The 13,651-nt window shown below is 35.7% G+C and overlaps 1 protein-coding gene across 20 annotated transcripts in view; it reads right to left on the reverse strand.

Annotated features, from left to right (window-relative positions):
* DMD (dystrophin) overlaps positions 1-13,651 on the reverse strand; it is a 1,308,223-nt gene that overhangs the window by 695,015 nt on the left and 599,557 nt on the right. For all 20 annotated transcript variants that reach the window (XM_069784897.1, XM_069784898.1, XM_069784912.1 and 17 more), the window contains 3 exons: positions 11,324-11,497; positions 9,033-9,188; positions 3,592-3,762 (listed from right to left, as the gene is read on the reverse strand). In XM_069784897.1, coding sequence (XP_069640998.1) covers positions 3,592-3,762; positions 9,033-9,188; positions 11,324-11,497 — 501 coding nt within the window. The remainder of the gene's footprint in view (positions 1-3,591; positions 3,763-9,032; positions 9,189-11,323; positions 11,498-13,651) is intronic.

A 13,651-nucleotide genomic window follows, 5' to 3' on the forward strand; every position in this document is an offset into this window, starting at 1 on the left:
CTGGTATTATACACTGTGCTAAAATATAACATTGAAGAACTGGCAGACTCATACTGCTGATAGCAGGGAGTGATACAGAACTTTTCCTGGTAATACCATCTGCCATTTCCTTTTTGAGAACATGGTTTCCTGGCAATCTAATTCTTATCAGGCTGGTTCCTGATTAAAAGACAAATAAACCCCACAATCGTTAATGTCTTCAGTGATAAATATGTTCACTAAATCAGACTTCTAATTATAAACGGATTTCTAATATACAATGCTTAATGACTATCTTTCCACCCACATGTCATTTTTCTTATCTATTATAACAGAACTGAATTCAAATAGAACGATTTAGCTTGTCTCTACTGAGTAAAAAGGCAGGATTTACAGTCTTTAGTATATTGCCCATCTCATTTCACATAGCTCAGCCAAGTTTTTGTTCCCTCCTTAGAAAAATTCTAGACATGAACAAATAAATAACGCACTTCCCTCCTGTCCAGATTAATGCTATGTTTCGTTAATGTCATTTCCTACTCAAAATGGACATTCCTTTTTATTTCTAGGTGTTTACAGCTTGAAGACAATTTCGCACCTATGATTTTTTTTTTTTTTTATTTTAACCTCTGTAATTATCTTTGAAACCTTCTGAGTTCTTCTCATTTTAAGAAGTCTTGGGTACTGAAAATGAATTAGAAATAAGTGCAGTAATAAATGTAACTGCTTCCTTGTGCTGTAAAGAAAAAAGATTATGAGCTCTCTGCTTAGTTATATCGACAGCAGCAGACATCCAATTTTCAGTTCATTCGCACTATTGAGTTCTCCTCTCTCCCCCTCCATTTTCCACCTTAGTTTTTCTGCAGACTTTCCTCACAATGGGAATCTGCTGGGCTTCATTCATCTCCCAGTGCATTTCATTAGATCAGTTACTGTCTTCGGCAGCCTATTTACCTGGGAAGTCCGCAGCCCTGAGCTGCGACATTAATCTGATACAGTGAGGCCCTGGTTCTGGGGACTGAATTATTGATGTACAATTTTGTATGATGCCTCACTGAAATCCACATAGGAGTATCAGTATCGTACTTATTTATGAAGTCCTCACAAGAATTTTAAAGCGTCCAGGATAACATGCAGCAATTCCTGCCTCTTAGCGGGAGCAGATTCTTTAGGAAAAAGTACACTCAATTCACATATTTCTGCAAATGCGTACATTTGGAAGGCTAGGATCTGCCACTTACACTAGCTGTTGGATTCCTCAGAAATAGAAGTCTGCTTACATTTATGTGAATATTGGTTTATATTGCCTACAGAGAATCTTAATAAAGGAATTCTGAAAGCCACTCACTCACTACATACGTACTTCAACAAGAGGCAGCTGCTCTCATCCAAAGTTGTTTGTTCTTATTTTAGTGGTTAACTGACAGAAGGAGAAGAGCTGAGGTACTATATGAGGTTAAGCTGCAGTGAAGGCTTTGGGCAGAATTTGAAGCCAAAACATGCTTTTTACCAGTTTTTCCTGCAACCCTTTATGTATCAATTCCTTGTGAGAATTCACAATACTCAATGGCTTTCTTTAAGATTAGTAGGCGGAGTGGTTCCCGTTTGACATATTTTTCATGTTGCTATTTCTTATTTTAATTAGGTCTTGTTATCTTTTTTGATTGTCATAAGATAAAAATATGTTGTACTTGTTGTAGCAAGTGTAAGACATAACAAGGACTTCCCACGGTGTAACTACGCTGATCATCAGGCTGTAGGTTCTAATTATGCAACTTCGGAAGCATTAAGGTTCATATCTAACAATTAAATGATATTAAGGACAAATCTTTCTATTTAAACTGCTATGAAGCTGTATACATCTGGATTAACTTTCCTGAGCACACATGCAGGAACATACAGTGTACCTTTCTGTGTCAGCAGAACCGTACTGCGTAGTTTAACACCACCGAAGGTGATTCTTACTTAAATGGACTGAGTAACTGGCAGGTTAGTTTGGGGCATTAAAACCATATGATTGTCTAACCCATCTCTTCAAAATCTGACACTTGTCCTTTATTATGGGTGTTAGGATCACAATATCAATCAAAAGTAATGAGAGGAACTGCACAGACATTGCTGTAGGAAAAGCAGCAAGTGAAAATGAGAGAACATCAAGCAGCAATAGTTTTTTTTAGGGATCGTGGTTTTGATTTGAAAGTCAAAGCAGCAATAGTCAAAGCAGTAACTGTAAGATAATAATAGCAAAAGTTGATCTTTATATATTTTTGGATACTACTTTTAAAATATTGTCATTCTTGGAGACTGACGACCAAAAAAACCCCAATTCCAAACCTCACAAAAGACTTGGAGACTTTCTTTTTATTGTTATTAGTTTGTAAATCATCAGTGCATTTCAAGGCTAAAGACATTTTATCAAGCTTGGAAGCTTGAAAAGGGCAGTTAAAGACAAACAAAACAAACAAACCACAAATGACATTTTACTCCAGTGCCTTTAATCTGCACAGCCTTTAAAAAAATAGGTAAGGTTGCCTGTGTATTATTCATGACTATTTCTATAATGCATGGTGAAACTGGTGAAATGTTTAAAGGATTATTCCTGTTGAAAAAAGCAGACAAGTGGTACACTTTTGCACAAAACCCCAATACTGTTTAAGGGGTTTTGTTGTAGTTTTCTTTTGAAATTATATAGGAACACTCAGCCAAAATGCTGCTGGCTGCACATAATTATTTGAAATTTTGACATTTTGGATAATGTTGAGCGTAGTTTCCTCTAAATCACAGATTTTGGTATGGATAATGTTGAGCGTAGTTTCCTCTAAAGCACAGATTTTGGTATGTGTGTACAACGATGACTTGGTTTATGTTCTGAGTTAGACTGGATTTTTGTTACATATGCAGAATATAAACTAGATTAGCTAGTGTTGAATGATACTGTGCTAAGTCTTAACATCACACAGAGATACGTAGTTTGATGCGGAACCCTTGCATTCCTCAGTGATTCTGTAAGATGTTTCAACTGTGGCACACATAGTAATTTTGGGGAAAGTTTCATTTTAGGCTTTGAGTTTTAACCTAAAATAAGAGTTCAGGGTGAAGTCTCATGGAAGAAAGAAGCCCCTGGAATGAAAACGAATGGGCTACAAACCAAAACGGGTAAGAAAACAAATATCCCACCTCCTGGCTGCTGCCTGAACACGTGGAATATATAGTGTTCTGACTGCCTTAAGCTTTTATCCACTGGAGTTGTTTTACTGTTTAATACTTTTCTAATCATGAGTAGAATGGGATGAGAGAGAAAGGGACCTCTATTTACATGGATCTCTGTTTACATAGATACTGGACGGATAATTTATAGTACTCTGAAAAATGAAAATCTAACTTTAAATTCATCTCAGTGAAGATTATTGCAATATGAAGGTGAACTGTGCTATTGATATATGTAGAGACAAGATGGTTTAAACTTTTCCGAGCATCAGTGTCAGGGTGAGACAATGCCATAACAAAGTTCCACTAATTAAAATGCCAGAGTTTTCATTCTCTTTCTTTATCAAGAAAGAAATCTATCATTCTGTAATAAGCATAAAGGTACAGTGTGTGTTATATTGTTACCTTGCCCCAGGCAATTTCAGCATCCAAATTGCTAGGCATCCCCTGCACAGCTGATCTCTTTGTCAGTTCTGCATCTGTCGCTGCAAGCCATTCTGTCATAGCATTAATTTCTTTTCGTAGCTTCCGGGACAATTTCAAGCATTTCTCTAACTCTTGCTTTTTCTCTGTCACCTGCAGAAAGAAAACATGTGTTTCTTAACTCTTCAGTCAAACAGGTTAAATGATTTTTATATACCATTTTCTAGATGCCATTTTTCTAGAAAAGCTTAACTTGCAATTTCACAAGCCAAGTTGCACTTTTAATACAGTTATATCTTGCCTTAGTTCTCTCAATATCTGTAATTTTGCTGCTGGGATGCAAACACCTACAAGAAAAATATGTGCATAAAGACACATTGAGTTTGAACTAGCAGCAGACCTCTGCAAACTTCCTCCTCCTCCGTTTTGAAGCCATGCCTAGCAAACTATTTTGGAACAATTGAATTAACAGGCTTTCCGAGACACAAAATAGATGTCCAAACCTTTCAAAGAGTATATTTTCATACAGATGGCCAGCTAGTGATATTAAATCCTCAAGTTTTTTTTCTATGTAGCTGCACTACACAGAAGAAAAAAATTCTCTGCCAAAGGAACGCCATAATCTTGAAACATAAAAGTCACTGAATGATGTCAAACTAAGGCAGCACAGTTAACTTTTCAGTTTTTAGTTTGCTGAATGTTTTGGATGTGAAGTACTATGGACAATTTCTGTTTTATTTGTTAAGTTCTTTTAAGCATATTACATGGTACCTAGAAGGAAGGCTGAGGAATTATATTCTTCACTGTCTTACACTGCGCTTTTGTGTAATCCAGGGGAATAGGGGAAATACAATCTTCCCTGCAAGCCCCTAAGCAGATTCAGGGAGAGCGAGAGAAGGTTCCACATACTTAGCAGAAAAGGCAGAAGAGTAAATTAAGAGATCTCAGATGGGAAAATATACCATGATAGACATTAGGCTACTAGTAGTTAGAACATACAAATGAATAAATTATGTTGTGCTGAAGTTTAAAAAAGCCCAGCCAAAGAAAGTGGATTAAAAGTGTTCCATAGGTCACTAATACTTAAAAGAAATTACTAATTACCTTGCATGTCAATTAGTAATCAAGTGAGATTGTAGCCACTGATTTTTATTTAAGTATTTTTAAATAGAAAAAAATTGTCTATAGTAGTGCCAGGTATTCAAAACTGGTATCACTATCTAATAAAACTATTTTGGGCTTTGACACTGTTTGAGTACAAGTAGTTGCACAATGATCAAATTGGTTCCTAGCTCTACTGCCAAGGAGAGTTTGAGATTTTAAAATGTAATAGGATGTTATGAGGTTAGGTACATGTCTTTTGCTATCCCTGAGTAAACAGATCAGATTTGCCCAGGGAATAAGCAATAAAGTGTCCCTGATCATGTATTACCACTCTGTGGAGGCTTACTACTAAAATCTCAGAACATTTCTTCTTCACTAAATGTGCTTTATGTGCTTTCTTGTATGACAAATTTATTAAATGAGACCTCAGAACTTACAGGCAGGCCAAGAGGTAAATCCCTGAGAAGGACCATAACACTCAGCTTTTTAGAGCTCCATTCACACATGGAGTCAGGAATTTACACATGTTTTTCACTACTTCTTCTGATGAATATTAATAGCCATTGTAAATAACTATTTGCAGGTACTTAGCAGCAATACAATGCAAAGTGCACTACCTCGAGCATGATTGCCTCTGTAAGAACTCTAAACACCCAGTATACTATAAAATGAAGTTACTGATACATGCCCAAACACAGAAGGAATATTTGTGTTGCTATACACATCTCTAAATTCTGTATATAATATCAATAATGCTACCCTATTTCCATATACATTGTAAATATCCAGAGGTTAGTGATTAATCAGCTTCTGTTTGTACTTCAAATGTAAAGATGTATTTCTAAAGAAAAATAGGAAACAGTGCCCTCTAAAGGCCTTCCGTATCATAAAGTGATATCAAACGTAGTATCTCCATAAATTCTGTCTGCATTTTAAAGCTATTTAGGCTATGTTAAATAGTTTACTCGCAAGAACTCTTGGATATAGCAAATAAAATAAAATGAGAAAAGCAGGTATTTAAAGCAAAGGAACGGTATTTTACAGCCTTTTAGTCTTACGGCTAAAAATCCCTGTGCCGTAGTGGGATTGTGAGGAAAGACCTGACCTCGTAAGTAATAGCCCCTACTGCATGCAATGCCCTTGGGAGAGCAGCAAGAACATTATTACTGCCACTTTCTTTTAGAGTCCAGCTCCCCGCTCTGACGAATTACCACAGACAGATTTGACACAAGTATGCTACAAACCCTACCTCACAGCCACTCACAACTACCAAACTACCTAAGCTCTAATCTAGTTGCTTCCATGTATAAATGTATGTAAGCTTGTGTCAGAGAGAGAGAGAGAATGTGGGCAAGGGAATGAGTAAGCAAGCCCAGGCATGGAGTAGTTATTATAAATGTAACCACTACACCATGATATTCATATGACATTTGATTTTCTTGCAATTTCATCTCAAACCTATTTACACTGAGGCCACTGCTAAAGTCTCAAAGTTATCCTTCATGCTTTTAAAGCATATTTGGCTATAAATGAGCGGCAAAACTCGATGGGCTGAACAGACAGAACTCATTCCTAGACCAAGGAGAACTTTAAGCTCTGATACTACCTAAGCAATTAGGACTATTCACAGGTATTTCTATCCATATCTGTATATGCTAAAAAAAAAAAAAAAGGAACAAATAAAAAACCTCTCACACCTTCCCCTTCTTCTTAAGGGGAAAACTCAGAAAGTCTAAAGTTATGATACCTAAAATATATAGCAAAACCAGAGTATGTACAGAAATTATCAGAAAATATAATAATTTTCCTGTCTATGCTTAAAAATGTGCTTAAGGATTGCTTTGAATATGGGAGGACCTCCTGATGCAGTACATACGAAATCACAAAAGTGAGTCTATGCTTGAAGATGTATTTTTCCTTCAGACTATACATTTCAGTCCTAAGCCTTACTACTAGTTATAACTATTATCAGTTTTCTCTTAAGATGACTTTGACTGAATGCAATCAATTAGGGCTGATAACGGCAGATTCTTTTAGTTCTATATCTCTGGGCTTTTGTGACTCTCTCTAAAACTGTTAACTACCATGCTATTTAAAAGTAAAAGTAAGAAATTACATCTAGGCTAACAAAGCTAAACACAGCACTGCAGATTTTTGAGACACATTAATTTGCAATATGGCTCACTTCAGATCACTAATGGCTTCCTAATGGCACATTTTTATCCCTTCATTAGTTAAGAGAGGTTTCCTAAAACAATGGCACCTGTCTGCTGTTACGTTAAAATTAATGTAGAAACAAATGCCACAGTCCTTTCTAAAATAATGGAGAAACCAAATATTTTATCTAATCTCAAATGATAGCTATCTGCACCTTAATGAAGCAGACTCTTCAGTTTTCTTGACACCCAAAGATTGATGTCTCAATACCTTTATTTTCTAGCACAAGAGAGAACTGTTTTAATTCAGGTTCCCAAATGAGTATTATCTCTGTCAAAAGTAACATAACTCTTATTGTTTTATCATATTGTAGTCAGTGGGGCTTGATTATCTTCATGTGTTTAAACCACATACTGACTCTCACTATTACCATGGACTCATTTTCCTAGCTAGTAATAATTTAGGAGTTTAATAATTTATAATCTGACAAAATAAACAATTTGCATTCTGTCCTGTTTCGTATATTTGAAGTGTATATATTTTAGAAATAGGCAGCTATAACTGTCATTCTCAATCTTCATGCAGCCAGTTACAGCATCACATTTACTCTAACCCTAGAACTTTTAGAAGTTCTGCGGATAGTTCTAATGAGGGCAGGAAGAAAACAGAGTAATGAAGGACAGTTGTTAATTGAATTGTTTGCATGAAGTCTTCTTTAGGACAAAGCCACAACTCCTCTTCAGAGCTCAAAGGTCTTTGCAGAGCGCTGTACATCAGGAGCAGGCAATGCACTCCATAGGTAATGCAGACCCAGAATAAAATGGCTTCAGGGACTGATGTACAGGTTTTTTTCCAATCACAGTCTTGTTAATTTTGGTTAGTAGTCTGTCTTTCCTACCGTCTGTTTAGTTGACTTTTAGGAAGAACTGAGTAAACAAAACTTTTTCCTGTTAGGAAGTGTAACAGCATTTCAGTGTACATGAATCAATAAAGAAACAGATGATGTATAGTTGGAAATTTTACACAAGGAGTGACAGTGCTCGGGAAATTAAAAGGAATCGATTCTACAAGGTTAATTATATACAAATACCTTATCATTGACATCATAGGGTAAAAGTCTGCCACATTTTGAGAACTATTTCTCTTTTTCTGTAGGTGAAGCTAAGATTATATAAAACAATATTGGGAAAGTCTTCATGTTGCCCTCCTAATCATATGCCGACATTCACTAAGTGGTCAAACCGAGTACTGTACAAATATTAGATTTAAAACAAAACAAAATGTTGTACTCCAAGGCAATACACTCCTCATTACAAAGTTCAAAGGATGATGATTTAGTTTTGCCTAACATGAAGAAATTTGATAATCCCTATGTAATGGAGGATGACAAATGACTAAATTCTAAACAAGGGTTTGCTGGTATCTGAGATGTATAACAATGGGACAATTATTCCACATACTGGTAACTAAACAATATTCTACATGGCTTATATATTAAGATATAGTGAAAAGGTTAAGTCAGGATTATACCTGACATTTAAACCAGGGAACGGTTGCGACAATAACTGAACATACGTGTAGTTCAGAGTGCAGAAGGAGTAAAGCAGAGTGGTACACAAATGCCTCCTGAGGAAAGCTGCAGTAGCAAGAATTTTCAGTCAATGGATTTTTGAACAGCAACAAATGGAAATGATATACTTAAAGATCTGTACAGTCAGAGGCAGAAGGAAATGAAAAGGTAGAATTCTCTTTTGTGAAGTAGCTCTTCAAATAAAACGTGAAAAAATCACAAACAAAATCGAAGTATTTTTCTGACCTGGAGTGTTTTGAAACAAGTGACTGTTTGAGGCATTAAAATGAAACATCATCTCCCTCTGACCCCTAAAACCCAATGAACTAGTAGAAAAAAATAGATTAAAACATTAAGAAAGTATAACTTTAAATTGTAATAAAGGAATTTTATAGTTTTCTAGAAGGTTATTTTTTCTCAGAGCAACTGAACAGCCATCCTAATGATCACCTTTGCCTCCATTCTTTCTGTCCCACTGTTTAGAAAAACTGAGGGCCTTGAAAGGAACCAATTTACTTACCATACCAAGAGTATTCTTCACTTTGCCAGTTAAAAAGAGGGCATAGTTTTGTATTAAAAGCACAGAGCTTACCTTTGCACCCAATTCATTATATTGCAACTTCAAAGCTGTGAGCCTTTCATCCAGTTCTTTTGGGTTCTCTGTCTGCTGCTTTTGAACAATCTGCCTCCCGGTTTTTATCACTGTTTCCACTTCAGACTTCACCTCACTCAGACTTTTATATAATTTCTAATCAAATAGAAATATGAAAGTGAAACGCCACTGTTAAAATAAGTACAACAGAAAGGACTATTGAAGGTATTATAAAGACGCACTAGAAGGCTTTGCATTGTTTGCTGTATAAAACCACCATCACGCATGACCCTGAGCACCTTCCACTCCCATTTGAAAGCTAAAGGAGTTGAGACGTACCATGGTATGTGACCTGAGGATAGAGAAAACTCACCCTGAGTCTGCACACGTATTAAAAAAGTTTGTAAGAAAAATTCATCAGTTTCTAAATCAGAATTCAAATGAACAGATTCAGAACAGCCTATCTTTACTGGCTTCAAAGACTTCTCACCAAAACCAATGATAGAAATGGTATACATAAGAAAGTACACGCCATCACTAATTGTTTTAAGATATGACAAAGGTTGTTTTCACACTGATTTAGATAATGCAGTATTTAAAACAACAAGAGATGTCTTCTGTCAACTCACACAGCTTGTTGGATGTATTTAAACTACAAATAGCCACTAAACTAATTAAAAAACCCAACAGCTTTTCATACTACTGAATCAGGAGACTGGTACGATAGAGGATTTCCCCTACATTTACTAAGTGTAATACTATTAAAAAATTAAATAATTAAAAAAAAATTTAAATTTAAAATTTTAACATGAAAAAGTAACGTGATGAGGTTAAGCCAAAATATACTATATAATTCACTGGATTTTCCTGCACTATTTCAATGATAAGCAAAAAATAAGGGATAAACAAGTGTTCAGTAAGTGACAGCATGCAAGCAATCGGTAAACAATATGCTCTAAAAATACCGTAAGTCTTCCACACAATAGGACAGGGCTGGAAAAGCTAGCTGCTGAGTGAAGATACTTTAATTCAGTACAGGATTTCTAATTACCACATCATTCTGATAAGAATGTGAATTTAAGAGTAATTGCATTTAAGAAAAAAAACAAGATTTAAAAAAAATCAAACCACCCCAAAAACATTGGCTTGTTCCATGCTTATTTTTTAATTTAAATTCTTACATTTAGATCTGAAAGAGGTTGAGGCAAAAAAAAAATAAAAAAAAAACTTCAAGCATGCCATTGCCCCAGAAAAAAAACCAACACCTGAAGACAAGGATCTGATTGTTCTGATTTGTGCTGTTAAAATCTCCATTTTATTATCATCAAACTCACAGTGTTCATCCTTATCTCTACTTCCCTTCAATAGTAAAGGGGTAGAGGATTACAGGCATATTAAAGGGATACATATAGATTTCCCCAATATTCTTTAGGCCACATTCAGGTCATCTTTTGCTCTTCAACTGTAAGAAATTCATAGCATGCCATCGCATGGAAGCTGTAATCTATAGTTTTCCTTTATGTTTTGTGTTTCCTGGCTAGAATAGACTTGTGCACTGCAACATCTCTTTCGGTTACATCATGGAGTTCCACGACCATAGCATATTGTGGAAAATAGAGCCAATCCAGGGAGATAAACTCATATGCAAGATGGGAAGGGAGAATCAGATAGGGATCCTAAGTGGCTTTCTCACATAGTGGCAGTGCATGACCATTGTTTGAAAGTTCACTGAAATCAGAATGTTTTGATTTTTTTTTTTTTTTTCCAATTTAATGAGTAACTGATACTTTGTTTCTCATCCTGAATTCAGGGCAACATTCTGTAATTTTTAGCTTTCTCCACATAAATCCATATTTTCAAAATTTTTCGTTCATTTAATTGGCACCTCATGCTTCTGAGAGTTCTTTGCCATAACAGAAGAAGAGACAATTTACAGAAAGGAAAGTTACTGTAAGGCCGTTACAACTATTTCACCATGTTATTATATCCTGGCAAACTTTCAAACTGAATTCAATTTTAAGTGTACAATGTCCTTCTAACGTCATTTGCAACCAAGAGAAGTAGGACAAGGAAGATCAACCCCTTCTCTCTATCCTCCTCTCCTTGAGAAAATCAAACTTTAACTAAAAAGGTTCCTATAACTCTCATTGTGAAACTTTGCTCTTAAATCTTTCTCGGAATCTTTTCTAATATCTCCCCCAAAATATTGACATTGTCATTGAAAATACTTTAAATTTGAAAGCCAGAACAGGCGTGAAACAAAAAGAAAGACAGCATGTTTAAATATTCACCATGCAATGATCCAACTGTGATTGTACTACTTCCTGCTCAACACTCTTCATCTCCAACTTGGGCACCTGCAATTTCACTTCATCTAAAATTCTTTTACATTCTTGTAAGCGCTGTTCAAAGTTGGCCGGCTTCTGAAACAAGCGAAACTTCATGGAGACATCCTGCAGCTTTTTCTGAAAAGGAAGCATGGGTGGGTAGTAAATGTGAAATCAAATCGACACTGAAGGCAAGTCTTAGACCTGTTTCAGAATACTTAGGATCCATTATCAGTCAGCAGTTTCTTATTTAAAGAATTTAAAACTTTTGGGGAAAATACCAGCAGCAGAGAATCTCGGTCTTCACAGGAGGAAGAAAATTCTTGTATCATCCAGGGTACTGGATGCAGCAGAGCCAGTGACAAAAGAGCCCATATACTCAACTGAAGAAAGGGAGAGGTTTTGCATTTTGCAATATGAAAATGGGGGGGGGGGGGGGGGGGGGGTAAGAATGGAGGTTTAATGGCTTGAGCATAACACATTCACATTCCAGAGTGGACACTCATCAACTCTACCACGTTGCTGCTTCTTGGTATGAGGAGTGAATCTTTTAGTCCCTCAGAGAAACCCAAATAAAGTGGCTGGGCAGTAAGTAGGTCTAGCACAAAACCTGAGATTTAGAGTATAAAATTGATTTCTATTTCCATTTTAAAAAGCATAACCTAGAGTAAAAAGAAAGTAATTTGAAGGCAGAAAAATCTATGACAAGCATGGCTTCTAATTTCACAATTTTCACAATTTGTTATCTTTGTGCATTAATTATATTGCTTGCTCACATGATCCCTACCTCAGGGGGAGGGGAAATAATTAAAAATAAAGCAAAGAAAGGGCATTTTAATTATCTACTTGAATAAGAACTGATTTCTCTGTGAAGTACAGAGCAAAGTACTAGTAAAATAAGTTTTTCTACTGTTTAAAAAAAAGGAAGAATGTCGCTAAGAAATGGGTAAGTAATTAAATAGGAACTCAGCATCTGCAAACACATTTTTGACTTTATGATCTTCAATTCCTGGACACTTTATACCAATACAGTGTTGTCTGTGCTATAGAAACTTGAAAAAACCTCTAATAAGGAATAGAATTAGCCTATGCATAGGCATTAGTAAATATGCTTCCCACATCTATCAGATTTCTGTGAAGGAGGCAGCAATCATGAGCAGAAGGCAGTTCTGGGTAAGACAGAAAACTGTGTAGCTTTCCAGCAGCTCCTTCCAACAACTTTCCTCATTAAATAGTCTTGATGCAATTGAGATCCAATGCGGTAAGAAAGGAATTCTCTTCCTAGATAAATAAGTGAACAATTGAATAAAAATAGGAACCAAAGGGTAGGAATAAATGGGCTTCTTTTTCTTCAGTGTGTTTGCATACACTAAATTCATAGTTAGATTTCCATCCTCTTGTGACACTTCAACTTGATGAAGATCAAGTCCTGCGGGAAGCATGCAATGCCACATCAGTATCTGTTACAATTTGTTTGGTCAATACATTAAAAATGATCCAGAAAAGAGAGAGAATGACAGTATTAATGGTAGAGAAAATTAAAGCTATCTGTGAAGAGACACTGAAGGATTGCACAGTATTGAGTATCTGTAGGAAAAAACCAAACAAATTATATTTAATTCATCCCAACATTAAGTAATGCACATTACAAAAGAAACAGTAAGCTTGATATACAAGTGGGATCTACATTATCTATTAGCACTCTCACTTGAGTTATAATAGATAACTATAAAAGTTATATGCTTACATTTATCTCGAACATTTAAAAGAAAGTATCAGCTCAATACTTAAAAGCAGCCAACAAACAAAGTGGGTATTTGGAATTATTTGGAACATAAAGAACAAAAAAAGAAAATACCTGTCACAGTATAACAGTCATTGTATAAAGCTATTTTGTGCCTGAATAACGTGTGCAGTTTTGATCACCTCATCTCAAAAAACTTACTGTAAAAATAGAAAATGTATAAAGAAGAATGACAGGACCATCAAAGCTATATATCTAAAGGTCTCAGTATGCTTTAGCATAATAGTCAGTCTGAAGAGAGACAACTGAGGACAAGTAAAATTAGCAGTATGCAAAAAGTTGAGTAGCAAATGATTGTTAGCTGTTTCTCAAAATTCACGAAGAAGGTGGCACCAACTGAAACGCTTATATAGAGAAACCAGAATGAACAGAAGGAAGAACAGCATTCAGTTAAATTGTGTTACTAGCTGTTAAATGAAGTTGAGGATTCCAGCAATTTGCAAGACTTCAGAAAGTATTTAGACATGAGCTTTTAAATCTCTCTGATC

The sequence above is a fragment of the Haliaeetus albicilla genome, chromosome 6 (genome assembly GCF_947461875.1).
Source record: "Haliaeetus albicilla chromosome 6, bHalAlb1.1, whole genome shotgun sequence".
NCBI lineage: Eukaryota > Metazoa > Chordata > Aves > Accipitriformes > Accipitridae > Haliaeetus > Haliaeetus albicilla.